This window comes from Phoxinus phoxinus (assembly GCF_949152265.1).
Source record: "Phoxinus phoxinus genome assembly, chromosome: 15".
NCBI classification, from domain to species: Eukaryota; Metazoa; Chordata; class Actinopteri; order Cypriniformes; family Leuciscidae; genus Phoxinus; species Phoxinus phoxinus.
In genome coordinates, this window is record NC_136890.1 from 12072344 (window position 1) to 12097705 (window position 25362).

The 25362-nt window shown below is 38.1% G+C and overlaps 2 protein-coding genes across 4 annotated transcripts in view; both read right to left on the minus strand.

Moving 5' to 3' along the window:
* csf1b (colony stimulating factor 1b (macrophage)) overlaps positions 1-98 on the minus strand; it is a 29370-nt gene extending 29272 nt beyond the window's left edge. Inside the window, exon 1 of the mRNA XM_079637049.1 lies at positions 75-98. The gene's annotated coding sequence lies outside the window, so the exon portion shown is untranslated. The remainder of the gene's footprint in view (positions 1-74) is intronic.
* A 4594-nt stretch (positions 99-4692) lies between these two features.
* On the minus strand, positions 4693-23757 carry ren (renin; the record flags this gene model as incomplete). Of its 3 annotated transcripts, none has more annotated exons than XM_079638670.1 (9): positions 4693-5285; positions 7595-7693; positions 8455-8599; positions 9049-9171; positions 9691-9887; positions 10209-10327; positions 10451-10574; positions 10658-10808; positions 23623-23757. In XM_079638670.1, the coding sequence occupies 8 exons, from the start codon at positions 10790-10792 to the stop codon at positions 5124-5126; spliced, it is 1104 nt and encodes a 367-aa protein (XP_079494796.1). In that variant the 3' UTR covers positions 4693-5123. The 3 variants fall into 3 exon arrangements, with proteins under 3 accessions (XP_079494796.1, XP_079494795.1, XP_079494794.1); XM_079638669.1 differs by lacking the exon at positions 23623-23757 and adding an exon at positions 23126-23162; XM_079638668.1 differs by lacking the exon at positions 23623-23757 and adding an exon at positions 13246-13313.
* Positions 23758-25362: the final 1605 nt, after the last annotated feature.

The following is a 25362-nucleotide window of genomic DNA, read 5'->3' on the forward strand; positions in this document are numbered from 1 at the left end:
AGACATGAGTGGACCACACCCTGTTAATCAACCCAACCAACCAGGTAAGAGGTGTATATATACTGCAAACTTACCTCCGTTCGTTGACAGTTTAACAGCATCCCTCCACCACCCCATCTCCTCACTTCTAGTCCTAAATACTCTTTAAACAACGGGGGGAGTACTTTTTTTCAAAATTTCCGAGCTCGGAGCCCTCCCCCGGACAGCACGCCAAATATGCATAATCTTTCCTCTTTTTAATTGATGTAGGCCTAAGGGTGAACTCTTGAAACTCTAATGTTTTTGAACGAAGTCTTCACCAAGGCTGCAATTATTAGATCAGAAATACAGTAAAAACAGAAACAATGTGTAATATTATCAGAATAAAATAAAATGACTGTAATAGTGTAACTGTACTTTTTTATATATTAATATATTTTAAAAATGTAATTTATGCTTGTGGTGGCAAAGCTGAGTTTTCAGCTGCCATTACTCCAGTCTTCAGTGCACATGTCTTGACTGTCACTTTTGATCAATTTAATGCATCCTTGCTGAATAAAAGTATTTTTTTAAAAATAGCTGATTCCAAGTTTTTGAATAGTTAGTAGTTCAAAATAAAGGTGAATTTATTTTAAATGAAAAGTATTATATATTAATATAATATAATTGTTTAAAAAAAATTATAGCAGTATCATTTCAGTTTTGCAAATGAGAAGGACACAGAATGCTGTGTTAAGCACTTCTGAGCATGAGATGAGCTGATCATATGTCTTGCATGTGTGCTTGATCTAAGGACAACTGATCTTGGGGACTGAAGTTATCAGTTTGCTAACAAAAGGCACATTTTTGACTGAACTTTTGGCTCATTTTCAAGAACGTTTTAAATGAAGAAAGTATATAACAGGTAGTGTGTACAGCTTACTACTTCACAACTATTGAAGAGTTACTGTCTTTATTCAAAAATACTTGAACTGAGGATATGACCAACAATAAACTGATGATGAGATATCTGACCTTGAACGAAAGCCAGTAGACTGACTGTGAGGTTAGATCTACTATCTAACCCTTTCATGAATGGAGCTGCCTCAAGGGGAAGGGAATGTAAATGTTATGTATTATTATTACATTTCAAAATGATTTGGATAAACTCATCCTTGATATTTTCCCGGAATGTGCCTTTGAAAATGGAATATGCCTTTGGGAATGTCACATGCATGGACTAAACAGCATATCTACCATCTAATTTGGAAGATATGCTTCTTTTAAATTTAGCTGTGTAGTCAATAAATGCAGGTTATGATAGCTCAGATGAGACCTTTAGTTATATATATTTTTTGGAAGGACAAATACTGGAACAATGGAAGGATGTTGTGGATGAATGCTTAGCGTCTGCCTGTTCGGTGACACTAGGGCAAATTTCATCAGAGCTGTCTTCAGATGACTCTTATCTTTATTGTTCTTTAGTGTCTTTCTATTTCTTGAAAAATGCTTGTCAAAGCAAATAGTTGATGCTTTGGTTTCATCCTGTATCTCACCTCACAGCAAGGTTTTCATCTAGTTAAGTTTCAATATTACTGTGGAAATGATGTTAAGTAGCCTAAAGTACAAGCCACTTTTGACCTTTTTTTTCAGATGTCATAAATGGATTGCATTTATATAGCGCTTTCACAGACCCAATGGCCTCCAAAGCGCTTTACATTTTGCCTCACATTCATCCATTCACCCACTCATTCATACACCGACGGCGGTGTCAGCCATGCAAGGCGCCATCCAGCTTACTCGACACTTGGTCAGGTGACCAGGGATTGAACCACCAACCTTCTGGTTTGTAAACAACCTTGAACCACAGAGCCACTGCCGCCCGATGTCATGACGTATTATTTTGCTGTATATTACTGCCACACATGTAGACATTAAAATATTTCAAAATGAGCTGTGAAACAAACACTAGCTATTTTAATCAAATGTTTGACCTGTCAATAGAACACACTGTCCTGTTCACAAGTGCTGCACCCCGTCTCTGTAAACTGCCTTCTGATATTACATGTTGTACATTGGGTGTGAATCAACGTTTACTTGCCCAGACTTATGGTTGAGCTAGAAGTTGAGTGTATCTCGTTTTAATGTTGTCTTGCATTTTAATTGTATTTTGGTTTGGTGTGGTGTTTAATGTTGTTTTGTATTTTTTGCTATTTATGCTGTTGGAATATTGTTTAAACGGAAAGCACTTTTTATTCAAATAAACTAAACTAACCCTAAACTCTGTTTAAATCAAAGCTAATTTTTTTAATGTTACGCTCACAAAGGCTGCATTTATTTGATCTAAATAAAGTGAAACAGCAGTATTGTGAAATTTTGTTACTGTTTTCTATTTTTTTTATTATTATTATTTTCATGATTCTTTGATGAAAAGAAAGATCAAGCATTTATTTAAAACAGAAACCTTTTTATAACTGTCACAGGTGGTTGCAGAAAGGCAGCTGAAGATGAAGATATATTGCCAACACAAAGTTTTAATAATCATAATTTAAATAGACAGGCAGACAGGCAACACGTAAACGTGACCGGATAACAGGACTCAGGAGGAACTTAAAACACAGTGATGATGAGGAGATAACCAACAGGTGTGATGATCTGATGAGTGTCCATGACAACTGATGGCTGACAGGAAACAAAGACAAAGAACACATGTGACTGATGGAAACCAACTGAAAGTCCATGGAAACAAACTAACTTAACATAACTGTGACACTAACATTTATACATGTCATTTTAGATCAATTCGAGGATTCCAATAATTGATTTATTTTTATCTTGTTTTAAAAAATCCTACTTACCCCCAACCTTTGGTTGTATATCTCAATGAAAGAGAGTTATCTCATCACACTATTTAAAGTAAAAATAGTCTAATACCACAAAACATCCCATAATTCATTAAACGGTGTAATTATTTTCCCACCAAAAATGATACCTGGAGGATAATGTCATTGAGTAACTGTCCTTTGTTAGGTAAAGAGATATTATGAAAGACTAACAGGATGCCAAAATGATGTCACTTCCTAGAGGTCAATGTCATAACTGTCTTTTGTTAGGTAAAGTGATATTATGAAAGACTAGCAGAATTGAGGAGAAAACTGAAATTGATAACCAATGAAAGCAATATTCCCACAGCATTTTGAAACCTTCAATTGAAACATTGAATCCAATCAAATATACAGTATGATGTGAACATCTGTTATAGTTCTTTCAAAACTAAACAGCAGTGATGATAAACCCTTCAAACCAGCTAAAGAATGTGTGGCAGGACTGGAGGGAGAGAGAAAGAGAAAAAGATGATAAAATCTGTAGCTCCTGCTGAGGAAGGCGTCTTCAGCGTGACTGTAACAGCAGGAGATCACATCTCGCATTCCATTTCACAACCTTTCTCAACAGAAACGCTGTAAGACAAGCAAGTTTCTAAACACGCACTGGGACAGAGAGACAAAAACATAAAAAAATAAGAACCAGGGAATGTCTTCAGTCTGTGTTTATTTGGATGTACGCCCCAGTGTAATGAAGATGTTGCACGGCTGTTCATCAGTCCTGCGGTTTTGTAACAGCTTCCAGAGTACATAACGGGACAGAGAATGAGGATGGTCAAAAGGGATAAACATTTTGAGAGATATTACGCATTTACCTTCATCCATCCTGATCTTTGGTTTGCCTCATATGCGTCTCATATGTGTGTTTTGGAAGATCTGAAAGGTGAAAGAAGTGTTGCCAACTAAAAACACTTGTTTTTGGTTTATTGAGTGTTCACATTATTCACACATTGTAGGTCACTAATATTAACATGTGAAACCAGTTATACTGCATCGTTTGATAATCATACATTAAAGCAACAACAATATTACTTTCTTGTACAAGGTGATTGTAGTAATGGAAAATCTGAATGCAAGTGGACCGTTTGGATATTTTGTTAACATGTAGCAATCATACACAGATTATTTGTTTTACGTGACTAAATATATCTTATAGAACTATAATTGGTTTTTAATAACTTTTATTTGGTGCAAAGTCCAAATGATGTGTCATTTTTAATAACTCCTTTTTTCAAAGCTATTAATACACATTCAGCTAAAACTAAAACCAAATGTTATGGTCAATGAAACCCACAAAGTGTTTCTTAAGAGTAAAAAACCCACAAAGTGTTTCTTTCTCTGTCTGAGTAAAAAAAAAACTAAACTCATTCATTCTGATGTTGCAAAACACTTCAGACAAAGGACAACACAGTTGCTGATCGAAGAACAGCCCCCTATCGCAACTCACTTGTGGATAGTGGGAAGATAAATTCCTATTGAAGTCAGACTTTAGAAGGAGTTTTAGCAATATCCACCCTGGCCTCTGACCTTGTGAATTCTTGTGGAAAAAGAAGTGTGCTTAATTGCATTGAATGTGCACTTGTAGTGTACTTCAAACCTTAAAAGTAGAAACCAAAAACGAAATAAAAGGCCACTTAAGTGTACTAGTACACTTTCATGACTATGTTTCGTAAAACACGTTAAGTACGCTTAAAAAGTGCACTTTGTCATCATGTCAATGTAAAAGTTTTACCTTGAAGTACAATTTAAATTTACATTATATTTTATTAATCACAAGGTGTGTTGATTAACATAAAGCAAACTAAAGCAACACTAAAGCTAAAATACTTGATTACAATTTTAACTAGTCGGTTATTTGACATTACATTTCAACATCATATATTTTAAAACTTCATCATTACAAAAGTGTAATTACTAAAATAATTAAATACATGACATACAAATGTCAATAGAAATTTTAGTTTACCATAAATGCTTGTCAGGATATTCAGCAGTACTTTAATCATATTTCAAATTATGAAATTACATATAAATATGTAGTTAAATCCTGCTTGCGCGTCAACAAAATACATTTAAGTTCAACCAATTGCATTTATTAAAATGTATTAATATATAATTAATTTTAATTTAATTGTAAATTAACTTGCAAGTGTGAGTCCGTAAAACATTACATTCAGTGCGTACTTAAGGATATTCGTTTAAATGATAGTATTTCCATAATAGGGATCAATGTGTTGTGTACGTGATAGCAGTAAGATTGCAGTAGTAGAAACCCCAAGTTTGTCAGACTGCTCGAGCAAAGCCAATGCGATTGTTTCCCCGATCAAACTCTGTATAGTATCGAGCTATGAAGTTTGCACCCAGTATCCAGATGGGACCAGAAGGAGGCGGCACATCCAATGCTTTGAACGTCACAGTGCAGATGTCCTCCCCGAACTCTGACTGCTGTAACAAGAAGAAAAAGAGACATTAGAAAAGCTGATGCAAGTCTATATAGCTGTTACATAGATTGATGAATCTCGAAACAGATGCTGCACTTTAGACGCCATCTGGAAAACCACATGCAAATACAACAAGAGGCATTTTGAATTTAATGAAAAAAAGTCATTCCACTTAGACGAATAGATCCCAGACTTCAGTGCTAAATGAAACGCCAATGAGTCAGCAATAGTATTTCCAATGAAAACATCAAAACAAACACTCCAGTCAAAGCTTCAGTAAATGTAGGGCATCTCTTAACTCTTTTCTGCTGTGCCCCAGTAAAAATTATCTTAGAGAAATTGTGAAAGATACCACAACATGGGTGTCAATCATGTGCACAAGTCAACACCACATTTACACAGTAATGCGGTAGAGAGATGCACTACTTAAAGGGAAAGTTCACCCAAAAATTCTGTCCTCATTTAATCACCCTCAAGTTGTTCTAAACATGCATGAATTTCTTTCTTCTCTTTCATCTCGCGCTTTTAGTCTCGTGATCTAGCATTATTTCCTTATCACTTCTCATGTGCGTTTGGTTGTGAAACGTAGTTTGCGGACAAGACAGAGTGTGTCGGCGATTCCTTCTCTTGTAAAGTCATGCAGTGTAAAAAACCCTGTCGCCGATCCATCGAAATGATGACAGAATGATAAATTTTTGGTGAATTAACCCTTTAATATCTAGCCTATAATTGCATTAAATGTGTAAATGTGTATTTTTAAAAATATATTTCATTGCGACTGCCCCATTGCAGAAAAGTAGCCATGACTGTTTGTCCTAGTGAGGCATAAAGTACTGTAATTTCTTACTTAGAAATGTAATGGTTACTCAACTCTTTAGCTTGTGCGCTTTTATAGCCTTGTTGTGTTTATGCTCTTTGCAAACTATTCTATCTCAAACTTTCCAACTTGTAGATTTTATATAAAGATAAAAAAAGTGTTGAATTAATGCGACCGTGCCGTAGTTTATATAGATGGCACACTCATTGTACTATGAATGGGAGAAAGTGCAACATGCAATATGGCGGAATAAGTCCCGCCTTCCAAATAAAAGAGCCAATCGTCGATTAGTAAAGTCATTGCATCACTGCAGGTGCCTTTAGAAGCTCCAGTTGCTATAGAGCACAACAGTCGGTTTCCGGAAGTAAAAGCTCCATTCATTTTCTCCATAGGGAAATCTTATAACCCTTTAAAGACCCTACTGTGTGCTACCAACGCATTCTCATCCTAGGGCGTCATATACTGACACTTTTGACATTTCGTCTACATCCAACGCATATGGCACCCTTTAGCGTCAATATGAGACGCACAGAGTTTTGTTCGGTTATGGTTGGGTTTAGGTAGGGGGGAGGGTTAGGGTTAGACCGCTAGGAGGCGCCTTCTGGCCCATATCTATCTGCGTCTCATATTGACGCTAAAGGGTGCCATGTGCGTTGGATGTAGATGTCAAAAGCGTCAGTATATGATGCCTTGGGATGAGATCGGGCTGGAGCTACGAGGTTGTTAATCCATTATATTTAATGTAGTTTAAAAACTACATTACTCATTAAGCTGTACACAAAATTCCATTAATCAGAGAGCCTAACAAAGCAACACATGCCAAAATAGCTCTTTAGCTCTACCCACTCCCATGAAGTTTGATGAATTTGATGATTTTGCATGACTGAAATAGCTGCCCAAGAGGCGTTTCAAAGATGGCTGCCAAGTGAAATGACTTGCCTTAAAGGGACTTTCTGTTACTATGAGCTGCATCACATGCGAGATTGAAATGGTGGCTAGCAAACAAAAACAATCTTTAAAAAAAAATTAATAAACCGAAGACGGTGTGTGTAGAGCAAGTGGTGGTTTGTTTTTCTCATCAGGTTCCGCGATCCTATTGGTGTTTGATTTGACGGTTGTCGTAGGAGAAGCCACACTGTACGTCAAATCTTCTGACATCTTCGAACATGTCAAACATGTCAACATGTCAAACTATACGTCGTTTTTCAAGGACTTCAGATTTTGGCCTAGGATCAGAGAAATCTTTTAGGATTCTCAACATTTCGCGGCCAAATCATGACCAAAATCTGGTACAAAAAATTTAAAACCTGGCTTAAGACTTCCCGTAAAAAGGCATATTAGCTAGCCATGACTATGACAAAATCAGGAGTTAACTGAGAGAAAGTAACAACAGGTCATGTGAATTTAAAGGCACCACACACGTAACACACACACACACTCACTTATTCTAAGATTAGCACCACCAAATGTGAAATAAATACATATAAAGTCCTCACCCAGAGAATATAGTCCTCATCTGTGAGAGAATATTCCTGACCACCAAGATGAAAGGCCACAGTGGGCAGCAACTTGACCAGATTACAGCTCACGGTATACTGTAAACAGAGGGGGGGTTGAGGGAGAGAGAGAGAGAGAGAGAAGACTTTAAAACCACACAAAGACAACAAGCTGCACCCTTTTGCAAAACTGAAATGACACTAAACTTAACACTTGAAAGGAAAGAATCCCGCACATATTTTACACATTCCATTTTTCCATTTGCTCTTTAGACGTAATTTATGAGGCACAGAAAACATGATAGCAGCTGTCCCCATGAAGTTGTGCAACAGGAAAAGGAAATGGAACAATAAGAAACAGGTTTTAATGCTCAACTCATCCTGCATTGGCTATAGAAAATATTGTTTCATAACAGCTTTTGAATATGAGATGTATATGGGATGCCATGTTTCATATATCTGCACATGATTTAAAAATGTTTTGTTACATCCAGAGTTTTATAATCAATTGCCACTGCTGAGTCTTTTAAAAGGTCCATCATGCATAATGTGCTCTCTGTTTGTATACAACTAGAACACATTTCTCTTTTTATATAGGCTATAGCTGTAGAGAAGTTTGACGGTTTGCCACTACTGCTAAGATTTCATACTTTTTTTTTCAAGGCTTAAATTGTGGCTTCTTCAGCTTTTGTAGTTTCTATTGCTAAGCAGTGGATTAACTTTTTTGGTTTAGAAATAAAAATTCCCTCTTTGAATGGCTTAATCTCTTAAACCCATTTTCTTATTATTAACAGATTATATGTGCGCTTTTAAATAAAGACAGTTTTTTAAGGAATGTCCGAAAGGTTGAAAGAACGTACCCCTCCTTCTGCCAGTTCAACGGCCCCGATTGTTTTCATCAGAATGGAAATGGAGGAGGCGGGGCCTGTGATGTAGGAGGAGCCTGTATCGATCACAGCAGAACAGCCGTCCATGCAAAACAGCATATCTGCCCCCACAGACACTCTGCAGAGGAACAAAGTATTACTGTGGGAATTAACCAAAAAAATCATTTTACCCTCAAATTTAGGTAGTTAATTAGGTAGTTTACTCACCTTTGGAAGGCTTAAATCTATTATTATGTGTTATTATTGGCATATTATTGAAATATGATGCATAAGTTAAACAAGTTCCAAGGATGAGAAATGACATAAGGTTGGGTGTATGATTGAATTTTTTGGGTCGGCTATTCCTTTAAAGGACACAGGGCAAGGATTGATTACCTCTCTGGAAATGGTTTGAGGTTCTGTTCAAAATTAAAAACGGATGGCTACCGGAAATCTGATACAGGATATCTATTACAACCATGAGTATTTGTGAAAACTGTGATGTAAAGCAGATGTAGAATGGCAGAAAGAGCTACATAGCAAGGAATCATCATTGTTCTTTCAAATTGATGATGATAATATTCTTACCCCTTCATGATGACCTCCCACTTGCCTTCCTCTTTGGTTTTCATATAATGGAAAGATCCAGTGTGGTAATTCGGGTCTGTGCCCCCCAGCACCAGCTCTCCACCAGGGATGCGTGTTGGGTCCCTTATAGATACATACACAGATATGCACTAGCAACAGACAGGCTTGCAACTATCCTATTATTTAGATACATTAAAATTATTACACTCTACAATGAGAGTATGACTTTCTTTCTTTTGCTAAATATATTCTGAAGAATGTTGGTAAACAAACTGTTTTGGTTACCATTGACCATACTATGGAACAAAAATAATGCCAAATGTTTTTGAAATTAAAAAAGCCTGTTGAATTGCAGTACTTGGAATATTTTCCATTGTATAAAAAAACCCCCAGACATTTCTCAAATTATCGGCTATAATGTTACACAGAAGAAAGTAATTAATTTAAAGTGACATGAAGGAGAGTAAATTATAACAGAATGTTCATTTTTGAGAGAACCATTTAAAACCCATAATCCTTTGTATCGTATTTGATGTTTTCCACATTTAACACACAATAATGGGTTTATTATTTATTATCAATTACAATTATTCTTATTGTTCATGTACTTGGTCCTTGTGGCAATAAAAATAACCACCTCACCTGCTGTAGTACACAGAGAAAACATCCTCTTTTAGAACATGTTGAGACATGATGCGATCAAACACAGGTGTAATTCCATCAATGGCTGCATCCGGATAGCCCATCCCTAACACCCCGTCAAACTTGGCAAAGATGAAGGGGATCGCAGGAAGAGCTGTGGCCTCTGCAAAAACCTGCACCACTGGGATACCACCCACCTAAAGATGTTAGAGGTCAAGGGTCAAACAGCTCAGTCAAGAACCGTGTGCAAATTCCAGTTTTGGTTTTCCATCGCATGTTACTGATTGTATTATCACAGTCAATTTGTTTTAAAGTCACTCAGTATTGTGCCTTGATGGCAGTTAAAATTTGGTGCACAAGCATCTGGACTTGGTTGACCGTTGATCTTTTGCTGTGCCTGACTTTCTGGTAACCTGGATGGCTAAACATATGTCATCTTATCTCACGAACCTTAGCTATTTTCATCAAGATATTCCCTTTAAACTCATTTTCATAAATGAATGGCTTTTGTTACTCACTACAACCACGTCCTCGCTCAGAAATCCCCGGACGTTTCCAGATGCGTACTGGATGGAGAATCCTGTGCCGTTGTAGATATGCGTGAGGGATTTTGAAGCATCGTACCTGTTGTGTGTGACTAAGAGACATATGGAGAAAGGAAGACTTGAGCTGTAGGACAAAAATGCAGGTTTTTTGCTTCTCTCATTGAACAGGTACATCTAGATAATACAACGACTTTTAAGATTTTCAAATCACTCACAGCAGGCCGTGTATAACGGTGAACAACTGTGTGAGGGAACCCAGAGGTTGGCAGAACCCGTGTCAAACACAACATTGAACATCTGAGCTGGTGAACCAATACTAATCTCACCAAAGTATTGAGTCTGAAATACAAGAGACAAATGCAATTATGAATATGGACATGCTCAAAATGTGTGGATCGTTTCCAGTTTTAACTCTGCATTACATCTAAGTAGTTGATCAGAGGTGTTGGAGCTGTGCCGTTAGTGGGTGATGGTTCATCATATTTCGGCATGATCTCAGAAAACACTTGAGCTGTTGTGACACCCATCTCCTTGATGGTTTCTCGTATGGATGGCATTTTCTTCAGTTTTACCCTAAGTAGTGAAGAGAGAAGTGTCTTGTGTTACATTTATTATTATTTTTTATTATTTAAGATGAAGCAGGGATTTACATAATTTAAATTTAAGTAAAAAAAATACTCCCCATAAGGCAAAGACAGATATTTTCATACATAATTCATATATATTTCAAAATGAATGCAGCTTTTGAAATATATTTTTATATAAATATATTTTTGATACATTTTAGATTTCCTCATATATTTTGCCCATTTTTAGTCACCAGCCACTTTATTAGGCATGTTTAACTACTTGTTAAAGCAAATTTAACCAGCCAATCAGATAGAAGCAACTCAATACGTATAGGCATGTAGACATGGTCAAGCCAATCTGCTGCATCAAACTGACCATCAGAACAGGGAAGAAAGGTGATTTAAGTCATTTTGAATGTGGCATGGTTGTTGGTGCCAGTGAGTACACTCTAAAAAAGGCTGGGTTGTTTTAACCCAATCTTGGGTCAAATATGGACAAACCCAAACGTTGGATTAAAAATGCAATTTAAAAATGTAACCCAATGGCTGGGTTTGTCCATATTTGACCCAAAATTGGGTTAAAACAACCCAGCATTTTTTAGTGTATTTCAGCTGATGGGATTTTAATGCACACAACCATCTCGGTTTACAGAGAATGGTCTGAAAAAGAGAAAATATCAGAGGATAACCACTTGTTACAACCAAGGTCTGCAGAAGAGAATAATTGAACGCACAACACGTCGAACCTTGAAGCAGATGAGCTACAGCCGCGGAAGAACACACAAGGCTGCAATTAGCTCGGGCTCACCAAAATTAGAAAAACGTTGCCTGTACTAATTTCCGCCACAACATTCAGATGATAGGGTCAGAATTTGGTGTAAACAACACGAAAGCATGAATCCATCTGTCTTGTTTCAGCAGTTAAGGATGCTGGTGGTGTTGTGGGGGATATTTTCTCAGCACACTTTGGACCAGCTGAGCATAATTTAAACGCCACAGGCTATCTGAGAATTGTTGCTGATCATGTCCATCCCTTTATGACCACAGTGTTCCCATCTTCTAATGCCTACGTCCAGCAGGATGACACGCCATGTCACAAAGCTCAAATCATCTCAAACGGGTTTCTTGAACATAACAATGAGTTCACTAAACTCAAAAGCCCTCCACAGTCACCAGATCTCAACCCAATAGAGTACCATTGGGATGTGCTGGAACGGGAGATTCGCATGATCATGGACGTGCAGCCGGCAGGTCTGCAGCAACTGTGCGATGTTATCAATGTATATGGACTAAAATCTCTGAGGAACCTTCTGTCCCTTGTTGAATCTATGGCATGAAGAATTCAGGTTCTGAAGGCAAAAGCGGGACCAGCCCCGATACTAGCAAGGTGTACCTAATAAAGTGTCTGAATAAATCTGAATATATTTACATTATCTACTCATTTAAAAATATATATATTTCAAATATATATTTAACAGATATTTAGCATTTATTTACTATTGGTTGAAACATTAGAGATTAAATAAATTTGTAATTTGTTTAATTTGTTTTAAAGGCCCCCAAATATGAGGATTACTTTTCAAGGGACTCCTTTCCTAAAATATAAAAGAAAAATATATATTTTCATGACCCATTGGTACTGTGCGTGTGCGAGAATACTTTTTTTTTTTTACATTTTCAACATTTTGATTCTCAAATTAAATATTTGGCTTGTATTAAAGCCAAATCAAATAATTTAAATATTACATGGAACAAAAATTTACTTTGAATTAAGTTGACAGTTTTTTTCTTTTATTTTTTCTGAAGATCCCCTATATAGCACCATCCCAGCTAACAAGGAACATTCAACTTTCTCTCAAAGTTATTACCAAACATTATCCCAGTAAAATTAAAAGAAATATTGTTAAAGGTTATCTGGTCTTTAATAGCTAATGTTCTAAAAACATTACCACAAACACTTGTTTACATCATTCATTCTGAAATGTTTTAGTTGCATGTTTGTCTGACATTTTAAATTTTACAACTTGTTTCAGAACATGTAAAAAACATTCAAAAACTAACATTCCCATAATTGTTGCAAAATTATCAAATGAAATGTTCCCTTAAAGTTCTTATAACCAAGAAAAACGTTTTTAAAACATTGTTTGAAAAAACTAAGGTTTGAAAGTTTAAAGAACATTCAGATATAATGTTTTCATAAATTAATTATAACACCAAAACATTTTTATAACATATTTTTGTTAGCTGGGCTCTTGTCTCTTTCTTGGGGAGCCCTAGACTCCAATTTTTTTGTAATGTGGCTTTATGTTTTTCTTTTCTTTTTGTAAAGCATTATTAAGTATTCATTTTGGTTTACAGAAGCTTGTATGATACAGAAAAGGAACGGCAAATATTGTCACGAAGGAAGTGCTTCTCCACTGAGGAGGAGAGTGTTCACTTACCTCCATAAGGCCTGTGTGTTGGTTGCTGAGAGTGACAGAACTAGAAGAGTCAAGCAGTGCACGTTCATTATTACAGATCCAATCACTTCAACTACCCAATAAACGACCCGTGTAACTATATGTGCCACACGTCTAATGCCCAGACTCCTTCAAAAACCTCTCTCCTTTTTAACAGTGCTTTATTTGAGAGACTTTCCTCCTTCCAGTGTTTTTATACGTTTTACTCCTGCACTCTGCTCTGACCTTGACACAAACCTCTAGCTTTCTCTCTCCTCTCACGTCCCCTTCTGATAAATGCTCCCTGAACAGAGTGACCTCTCGGTCCAGGGGAACACATCTCACACAGTGATTTATGACCACTTCAATTAATAAACGGCCTGAACGTTCTCAATACAGTATATATATATATATATATATATATATATATATATATATATATATAATTTATTTTGATCTTGTGGTGAATATGACACTTCTTAAAAGTTTTGTGAGATTGTGATTTGCTACTGAAGTTACATTTTGTTGAAAACAGTTAAAATGTTTGGGAAAAAAACGTTTTCGTGATTCTCTGATGAATAGAAAGTTTTTAAAAAAACAGCAGTTATTTGAAATAGAAATATGTTGTAACAATGTGAATGTCTTTACTGTCAATAAAAGTATTATTTTATTTTATTTTTATTCTTAGCTTATGTGTGGTCTTACATTTACATCAATGACCACATCTCTGCCATGCATGGTACTGACGTCCTTGGCTTGTTTGTAAGGGCAGCTACTGGATGACCCTTGACCTTTAAACTTAGGGGCAGTGTGGAAACCTAGAACTGGGTTTCCCACAGTAATGGGCAAAGCCCAGTCTCTTTCCCTGAAATGTCCTCATGGGAAGCTCCACAGACGTCATCTTTTACATCTTCCTCTATTCTGTTGTTTATTTCCCCTATAGGCTCAATATTTTAAGTTGTTTCATTGATGTGAAGCAGTTTTTGTTGTTTATTAGAACTAGCAGGTTTAGTCCTTGATAAAGATAAGCTACCCTGCACTATAATACTTTGCAGTATGACATTCAGTAGTTGGGGAGGAGCACCAACCATGGAAATTGGCATCTTATTTAGGCTAGCAGCTGCCCAGCAGATGCCTTATGACTCCCTGCAGTGGCTAAAACATAAGTTAGACATAAAACAACGTAGTTACCCCTGGCAGAATCCCACTTAGGCTACAATATTTGGCCTCAGAGTCAGAGCCAAAACTTGCATAGCAGCTGCCATACAGCAATTGAAACAACTGAAATGACATCTTTATATCAGAAAATAAATTAAGTGAACTTATAGTCAGCTGTTGGATGCCTCTGATATGCACTCATAGATGTCATAATATGATGATACCATCACAATTGGTACACCACACCCTGACAGACAGCTTTCGTGACCAAAGACAACGACCTTTCTCCACGCCCCCTAACTTTCCATTACTCCAACCTGCAGAGACCCACACTTGGCTCATGCTGGCTATGTAGTGAGTGAATATCTGGTTGCACTTACCATCATCAACCACTAGATGTCGTATTGGTGTACTGTAAAATAGACACACAGAGGGCATCAACTGATATTATCAATTCTTTTAAGTGTATCTTTAGGCCTACCTCACATTTTTCATCAAAACCTATTTTGTGACAAAGTTGAAGTATAGCTACTGATCAACAAATGGGGTGATTCAACCTTTGGGCAAGACAGCAAGCGTTATTGTTTTTTCTAATTGCCTTTGCTCAGTATACAATGCGTTTATGGCAAGCAGCTTTAACATTTAATCCTTAAAGCCTACAAGTATCTATTTTCATGCTTATTTTTTTAGATACTAGTATCTATTCCATTAAGTACTAGTTCTTATTTATTAGCAACTAGTGCTTATTCTTAAGGAAGTGCCTATTCTTTAGATACCATTTTATAGTAGTTATTCATTAGATGTAGTTCTTATTTTCTTTAGATACTGGTACTATTTCCACAAGTAAGGTGTACATTTTCAAAACTCCTAGTACAAAAATCCAAACTGATCACACTTGTAACACAGCTCACTCTTTCAAAACCTGATCCCATGCTTTCATTACAGTTACACATTTCAGTCCTCATAATCATAATCATATATATATGGTGTATATATATATATACAAAAAAATCTAATAAACATGAAATCACATTTACCATAAAGCAATATACAAAATACACTTACACAAAAAAATATCCTTTAATCACATTTGAATTAGCACGACCCCAACCTATATTGTCCCTAAAACTAAATTTCCCATTTATATTATGGGAATATATAAAGGACACCAGGAAAAGCCACGCCCTTTCAATTCCAAGCCTTTGTTCCATGGTGCAGTCATGGATCCCGGCAGAACCACGGGTAAGATGTAGGCTACACATTCAAACTAAATTAAATAGAAATGTCAAACCCCTTTTTTTGTTGTTTCATTTACTCACTAGCGTGCACTCTATAAATAAATTATGCTTTTGGGTAAGCAATATTTAAAGAAACAAAATAATTACATAGAAATGTATAAATAAACAGACAAAATTTAATCTGTAAATAATCTCTCAAAGCATAAACACATGAAAACTACAAAATACAAATACATAAGAAAACTTATATAAAAATTATGTAACATCACAGGGAAAAAAAACATATATAAAGAAATAAGAAGCTGTTAATTTTGAGAATTATTGAGCATACCACATGCATCTTAAAAAAAAAAAACAGATAAAAAAGGGTAAAACATGTTTATGAACAATAATGGATTAAATATACGTAGTCAGTCTTTGTATTTGTACTGCTTGTCCAGTTTTAATCTAACGAAACAACATATCGGTACATTTCCCGTCACTCACAAACACTTTTTATTGAGTGCCGTGCTCTATTGTGATCTGTAGATCGTTCGTTGAGAAAAGTTGAGTGCAGAGGTATCTTACATTTTGTAGCGAGTCCGCGAGTGATTGTGAGTATGCTTTTTATTCAGGGTTTGGAGATTTGAATTTTAAGAATGAATCTACTTTTGACTAGAATGTTATTGACTCTATGCAAATTAATAGGTATGCTACAGTGGTGATTTGTGTGGAAAATTGTGGGGAGGCTAATATGTAGGCTATATTTTTTTTTAAATATAACGATATTTGTTGATAATTATGCTCCCATACACAGATGATATCCTCTTATATTCTTCATATTTAATGACACATTATTCTCTCAATTAACACTACATGTTGCTGTATTAAATCAACAAATACAGACGACCATTTTAAAATGTATGCGCTCCATATGCTCCATAGACGTTATTTTGTCTTTGCGAGGAACTCCACCACTCCTTTAATATGATCAATTCTTATGGACCTGTCTTTCAATCTCTCTTGCTTTGAGATCCTTTATATTCTTTGACCACCCAATAGCGAATCTGATGACACATTGAACTGATAATGTAAGCTGATTGGCCTTAATGGTTATCTCTGTATCTCTGACTGTAACTGGTTGCAAAAGAAGGTCATTTTCATTTAGCTTTCTGATGCCTTTAATTGCCATTTTGGACAGACAAATGTTAATTTGAATATTCATTGGTTTGTTTAAAGGGTTAGTTCACCCAAAAATGAAAATAATGTCATTAATGACTCACCCTCATGTCGTTCTAAGCCCGTAAGACCTCCGTTCATCTTCGGAACACAGTTTAAGATATTTTAGATTTAGTCCGAGAGCTTTCTGTCCCTCCATTGAAACTGTATATACAGTCTACTGGCCATGTCCATAAAGGTAATAAAAAGATCATCAAAGTAGTCCATGTGACATCAGTGGGTTAGTTAGAATTTTTTGAAGCATCGAAAATACTTTTTGGTCCAAAAATAACACAAAATAAGACTTTATTCAGCATTGTATTCTCTCCAGAGGCAGAGAGTACCTGTGCCCACCAGGTCCCAACAGGAAGCACCTGTGCATGCCAGTTCTAAGAAGTGGAACCTCACCTCATCCATGACCTTCAAGGATGCATCTGAGAAGGCTCAGTCCCCGCACTTAGGCTTCTCAGAATCAGCACTGAAGACCACGAAGCAGTGGAGGCAAAACAAGACTCAGGGAGAACCAATGCCCGCCAGGTCTACATGGGGAGAACCTGTGCCCACCAAGTCCTAACAGGGAGCACCTGTGCATGCCTGTTCTATGGAGGGGAACCTAACCTCATCCCTGTTCTTCACTGATGCATCTGAGAAGGACCTGAACTCAGATGCAACACTAAAAATCATGCAACAGCAAAGAAACTGGAGTCAGAAAAAGTAACAGGGAGCACCTGTGCCCAAGTCTCTACAGAGACCACATGTGCCTGCCCCAAATTGGCTTTCATGTTTTATACAGGGATCACCCATGCCAGAAAAAGTCCCAGATAGGCGAAAAGTAAATATCCCTCAGCCTCTTAGGCAGGAGCGGCTGCAGCAGCAGGATCCCTCAAGCTCCTTCTCTTCAGGGAACACTGCCTGACAACATATCAAAGAGGACAAAGCGAAAGATCCTTGAGCCTCTGAGATGGGAGCTTCTGCAGCAGAGGCCCCAAGCTTCTTCTCCTCAGGGAGTACCCATGCCTGCCAGGTCTACACAGGCAGCACATGTGCCCACTAAGTCCCAACAGGGAGCACACATGCATGCCTGTTCTAGGAAGGGGAAACTTACCTCATCCCTGTTCTTCGCTGATGCACCCGAGAAGGCCCTAAACTCAGATAAAACAGTGACTACGTTTACATGCAGCCAATAACCCGTTCAAAACCGGAATATTAGCAATATTATTAGCAATATAACCCGGTTTTTAAAAACCGGGATATTATACCTGGGGTACCCCTTTTCTAACCCAAATATTTGGTCTTGTAAACGCGTTTCGGCATATCCCCATCAAAATGTGTGTTCTGCGCATGTTCTATTCGCAAGGAATCTTGGTCTTTTGAGTAGAGACGGCGCATAAAAAAAACCTGCGTGCAGTAACGCAGCACAGCACCACACTTTTGGAGCGAGGAGGAGACCAATTTCTTTATATGTGTGGCACAGCTCCAGCTACATTTCCCATCTCTTGCTCAATTTCTCTCCTTCTATTAAAGGGTTAGTTCACCCAAAAATGAAAATAATGTCATTAATGACTCACCCTCATGTCATTCTAAGCCCGTAAGACCTCCGTTCATCTTCGGAACACAGTTTAAGATATTTTAGATTTAGTCCGAGAGCATTCTGTCCGTCCATTGAAACTGTATATACGGTATACTGTCCATGTCCATAAAGGTAATAAAAACATCATCACAGTAGTCCATGTGACATCAGTGGGTTAGTTAGAAGTTTTTGAAGCATCGAAAATACTTTTTGGTCCAAAAATAACACAAAATAAGACTTTATTCAGCATTGTATTCTCTCCCGGGTCTGTTGTCAATCCTTCACAGTTACGCTGATGGCGTAAGACGCTGATGACGTGTATTTCTGGTGCGCCCGAGCTTCGTTTACAGTCTGAGGGAAACGCACGCTGTAAAAGTGTCTCATCCGCGACATGCACATTTACGCACCATTAAAAAAATGATATCCACGCAAACAATGTAGAATAGCTTGAATATAGCGTGCGTCTCCCTCAGACTGTAAACGAAGCTCGGGCGCACCAGATAACACGTCATCAGCGTCTTCCGTCAGCAGCGTCACTGCGGAGTCGTGAACGCAGATTCACAACAGACCCGGGAGAGAATACAATGCTGAATAAAGTCTTATTTTGTGTTATTTTTGGACCAAAAAGTATTTTCGATGCTTCAAAAACTTCTAACTAACCCACTGATGTCACATGGACTACTTTGATGATCTTTTTATTACCTTTATGGACATGGCCAGTATACTGTATATACAGTTTCAATGGAGGGACAGAATGCTCTCGGACTAAATCTAAAATATCTTAAAGTCCCTGTAAAGGCAATTCTAAAAAAAAATTCTAAACACATTATAAATGTTAGATATGTATTGCTAAAACATATTACAAAGACTGTGAACTGCGAAGTACTGAATTGTGGAGTTAGACCGTTAAACAGTTTTTCCGGATTTTTTGGGCGGGGCTAAAACGGGGGCTCGATGACGCACTGGAGCCCCTGAGCTCCTGGACACGCCCCTACTTGATGACGCACTGGAGCCCCTGAGGCTGGCCGCTTCTAACAATATAAATAGAGCACATTCGCATCAGTTTGGCGCTCAATCGCGAGTTACTGTCAGTTCTATTATTACTACAGCCTACAGTTTGCTAGTTAGCTATGCCTTCGTCACGGAAATGCGTAGGCTACTACCTGGATGCGATTATGTACGAAATAGATTGGTGTCCTTATTTACATTTCCTAAAAACAATCACATCAAGAAGAGGTGGATTAATTTTGTGAAGAGCCACCTTGATGGAGAGCTGAGGATCACCACCAAAACCCGCCTCTGTAGTGATCCTTTTATACGGGATAGTTTTATAAACTTTCGTCGGAGACAACTGGGATTATCCGCTGTTACTGGTGAATGTGGATGAACCGACTATCTCCCGCCTCGGCCTTCATCCTCCCGTGCGTGCCCACCAATGAGGGTAGGCTGCCTTGTGTGGTTATGTTATAATTATAGTAACGTTAGGTAGTCCACAGTACGTACTAAATTCTGCAACCCTCTAACGTGATTATTTTTTTTGTTTATTTATATGATCATATGATTCCTTAACCAAGTAATTTAAACTATTATCTGTTCACAAAGCAGTCCCTTAGCTCCGACCACAAAAGAGACCGAGTCTTTCATGCATAAAGTCACTCGAGAAGTTGGATGTCAGTCAGACAGGTTTCAGCGCAGCCGGCGGACACGCCCCCAGCGTTTGAGAGCAGAGGCCACTGCTCATTTTTTCAAGATTTTGATAGCTTATTTTATGTATTTGCCGGCTTTTTTTATCATTCAAATTTGGCTGGGTGGCTAATAACACATTTTTCTGTGATATGACAAACTCAGAACACATACTTAATTTTGACTTTACAGGGACTTTAAACTGTGTTCCGAAGATGAACGGAGGTCTTACGGGCTTAGAACGACATGAGGGTGAGTCATTAATGACATTATTTTCATTTTTGGGTGAACTAACCCTTTAATAAAGACCATGAGGCACAGTAGTGTCAAGTGCTGCTGGTGGATCAGTACCAGCGCCAAAGCGCAAACAAAGACTATCGCTATCTGCCCCAAACTATTCTATTATCCGCCTGCTGCTGCTGTTGTTTTTGTTGTCTTTGGATACAGGAAGAAGAATCGGAAATGACGCATATTGCGTCTTAATGTTGTCCGTACGTCCAGACGCTAACCGTGCGTTGCCGTTTACATCGGGATATTGGCGACTGATTACACATTCCATGTATACAGGAGTAACTCTCTCTGCTCACGCATGTAAACGGGTTATCCCGAATGTTTCAGAAACCCGAATAGTGACCTTAACCTGACCATAACCCGAATTTTAACAGCTTGTAAATGTAGTCACTGAAAACCACGGAACAGCAGAGAAAGAGGAGGCAGAAAAGGCTACAGGAAGCACCAGTGCCCGCTGGGTCTCCACAGGGAGAACCTGTGCCCAAGTCTCTACAGAGACCACCTGTGCCTGCCCCAAAGGTGCTCGCATGGTCCCAACATGGAGCACCCATGCCAGAACAGGTCCCAGATATGCCTGAGCCTCTTAGGCAGGAGCGGCTGCAGCAGGAGAGGCCTCAAGCTCCTTCTCTTCAGGGAACACTGCCTGACAACATATCAAAGAGGCCAAAGCTAAAGATCCCTGAGCCTCTGAGACGGGAGCTGCTGCAGCAGAGGCCTCGGGCTTCTTCTTTTCAGGGAGCACACGTGCCTGACAAGACCACAAAGAGGGAAAAACTAAAGATCCTGGAGCCACTGAAGCTGGAGATGCTGCAGCAGAAGCCTGTCTGTTGTGAACAGGGATCACCCGTCCCTGACAAGGTTCCAGAGAAGAGGAATCTGAAGATCCCTGAGTTGCTGAGGAGGGAGCTGCTGCAGTAGAAGCAGGGAGCAGCAGTGCCCGACAGAACCATAAATCAAGGGAAATACATGATCCCTCGCCATCTGTGACAGCAGAAACCCAGTCCTTTTGCACAGTCCCTTCATGGACCACCCATGTCCAGTCAGATTAAGAGGCTGTGTCAGTGGAGCACAGAAGCATCTGTAAATCCTTTGCATCTCTTGTTTATAATTATTTTTAGATCAACATTGACATTGACTTTAAATATGATACTATGTTTTCTAGCTCTTCTATTCAAATCATTGTATACTGTATTTCAAAACTATAGAAAGATAGTCTAAAAGGCATTATTACTTTTGTTTCTTTAACAGGACAATGTAGGTGTGTGTCAGCCACCCTCCCAAAATAAAATATGTGTGGAAATTGACAAGAAGATGCAGCTGAATCCTAAACTGAGGAGCCAGAATCAGACAAGCACTTCACACCAGGACCAGAGCTGCAGGACCAGGTCCCAGCTGAACCGGAAGAGAACATTGGTTAGTTCCCTCCTTTCTTTCAGATTTTAAAATGTAAACACTTTAATAATTTAATATATGACTAGTATCATATTCTTTTAATTTTATAGAACCCTCATATTGAAATTGTCATAAGATTTGATCTAAGAATCACTCATTAAATCTGGTCAGCGTGACATGATTATATCTGTTCCTTCAACAGGACAATGCAGATGTGGACCAGTCCCCTCCACAAAAAATGCAGCGCTTGGCAATCAAAGTCAAGGACCAGTTGGAACCAGGCAGCTTAAAGAAAATGTGCTATTTATGTAGCATATGCATACATTTTTGTAACGTTTTAAATATTTTAATATATATATGTATATTGTATGTTTTTATTTGAATCCATAATAAAAAATTAAATATAAACTGTGTTTTTGTTTATATATCCAGGACAACACACATTAGTTAACACTAGTGTTATATAAATGTGCCACTTTAAGCCAAAACAGATAATTTTCAACTCCTGTCTCTGAGCTGATTAAATGTTAAAAAGCAGCGTAACACTAAGCCAAAGGACAACATCGTAACAACAACATATGATTCTTATTTTCTACAATTTATGGCTGAAGACAATGGTTGTATAATGCTGTACATTCACCATTTTGGTATACATTTTCTTGCATGAGTAGTCTGCATCCTAAACATCATCAGATAAAGGTTTGTTTAAAAAACACGTTTTTTTTTTACGAAACACATTAAAATCTGCCTGAAAGAGGATGCTGTACCATACAGTGCGCACACTGCAAGACTGGTGTCCGTGCCCTTGCTTCCAAAGGTCAAGGCAGAGCTAGAGAGAATGGTACAATGCAGAGTAATTGAGGAGGTCACTGATCCTACCGAGTGGTGCTGTGGTGGATGTTCCAAAGAAGACAGGGCAAATTCGAATTTGTGTTGACCTAAAAAAAAGTTTTTTCACTTCTTGATGCATTTGGGAGATATCTCATTTTGGAAGATATTTTTCCACAGGCTACGGTTCGGGATCACCAGCACACCTGAAATCTTCCCACGGGAAAGGATTGCTTTTTCATGGACGATATTTTAGTATTTAGCAACACTCCCGAAGAACACGAGCAGCGACTGCAATGGGCTCTGAAAGCCATTGATCGGGCTGGTCTCAAGCTAAACAAGGAAAAGTGCCTGATATGGCAGAGTCAACTCAGGTAGAGTCAGGCAGAGTCAACTCAGATACCTGGGACATGTCGTAGACAAGGAGGGTATATGCCCAGACACAGCCAAAATCGAAGCTATCACGCACCTTGAGAAACCAAAGAACATTTCCAAACTAAGGAGAATGTTAGGATTGATTCATTACCTGGGAAGGTGTGTTCCTCATATCTCAGAGGTTATTCAACCTCTCAACGACTTGTTGAAAAGAGATGCAGCATGGTACTGGGGAGCTGTACAGGAGGAGCCCTTTGAAAATGTAAAACGCCTAATCACAAAAGCTCCTGTGCTAGCATTCTATGATGTTATAAAGCCCACAGTTGTCAGTGCAGATGCGAGCAGCAACGGTCTGGGGAGTGTTTTACTGCAGGACCATGACAGACAGCTGAAACCAGTGGCCTACTGCTCTAGGGTGCTGACCGATGCTGAAAAAAGGTACGCCCAGATCGAAAAAGAGTGCCTGGCGGCTGTATGGTCCAGTGAAAAATTCTCAAGGTTTCTGTATGGATTGGAAAGTTTGATTCTGCAAACCGACCACAAACCACTGATTACACTGATCAATGCCAAGGATCTTGATTCAGTTCCACTGAGATTTCAAAGGCACACTGCAGATGATGCGTTACAATCCTGTTGGACAATATGTACCTGGCAAACAACTGGTGGTTGCAGATTTCACGACACCCTCAGCCAACCATCTCATCAGTGGTCTCAGAATTAGTGCAAGAAGTGGAAGCTTATGAGAAGTCAGTGGTGCATGGCCAATCTTTCCCACAAAGCTGGAATCTGTGAAAAGAGAGACAGTGATAGATTTCGAGCTACAAGAGGTGAGGCAGTACGTGAATGATGGCTGGGCCAGGTATGCAGCTAATGTCCTTCAAGCCTCAAATCATACTACAGTACACGCCATCACTTGTCAATTTTCCAGGGCGTTGAGCTTTATGACGACAGGATCATAATTCCCAAAAATATAAGGTCCGACATACTACAAAGATTGCACAGTGGTCACCAAGGCATTGTGAAATGTTGCGAAAGAGACAGATGTAGTGTGTGGTGGCCAGTAAGGAAATCCAGCAGCTAGTCAACAGCTGCAAGGACTGTCTGGAACCAAGACCTACCCAGAGGAAGAAGCCACTTCTAACCACTCCACTGCCAGACCGTCCATGGGAGAGAATTGGTGCAGATATGTGAATTGAATAAGGACTGACCTGAATGAAAATGCTAGGCCTGTTCAAATGAACTTTAATAATAGTGTTTATCCTGGGATGTGTAGGTCGTTGAGAGACGACGTAACTATTTCATTACATTCTATTTAAATGTGTTTTTAAGGAGGAATCGCATCTAGCCTTATACCTACTATTGGTTAACCCTTCTACGTTGAATTACACCCTGGGCGAGACACCCCCACCCCAACACACACAAAAAAACACACAATAAAATCACAAATCCTTCATTTGAAAAACACAGTTAAGATAATCCAGATATTTAACTATTGCTATATTAATCTAACTTTCAGGGAGGAACGGAACCATTAGCTCATTGGTTACTGCCTCGAATTCTATGCATGGCACACTTTTAGTTATGACTTGTTAAACTATACTTTGTCACGAAATAGAGTTTTTAAAAGTGAAAGTGGCCGAGAGCTATTCATGAAACACAATACTTAAATCTCTTAACCCCTTAAGCGACACCCCCCCTTTTTTTAATAACATGAAAATGCACATTCCGAATTTAAATGGTTGCAATTCAAGAATGCTTTGGAATATAGATGTAAGATTGGCTTATTTTAAAGAAGACATTTGGCAGATTTTTGTAGAAGTTAAATAAATTAAGAAAGTTAAACAGAAAAAAAGTTATAGAAGTTTGAGTTTATGAAAATGTACAATGTTAAAACTTTTATTATTCATATTTTATATCAAATATATATTTTCAAAACCTGGTGGACTCAAAAAATGCAAAAACAAAAATCAAAGCAAAAAATCTGAACAAGTTGTGTTTCAAATTTTAGGTTGATATCTAAAAAAATAAGCTTTCAGTAAGAGGCGCAGTACCAAACTTTTTCACTAGTTGACATTACTGCCCTTTACTGCCCTCCATTTCCATCTACTTATCTACTAACATGTACAGTTCAAATAAAGTTTTGACAAAAAAGATTTGATAAAAAGATAAACCTCACATATTTCAGCCTTTAAATCATTTTTATAAAAAAAAGAATGAGTCAAAAAAGATAAATTACTGACATTTACAATGCACATTAGCTTATCTTTTATTATTAATAGTAAAATTCGGTGATTTCGGTCCGATTTTCCCATGTCGTCTGTCGTTGCGCTATGCAACCATGAACTGCGTTTTACACAGTACCACAACGACAAGTAGCTAATGGATTTC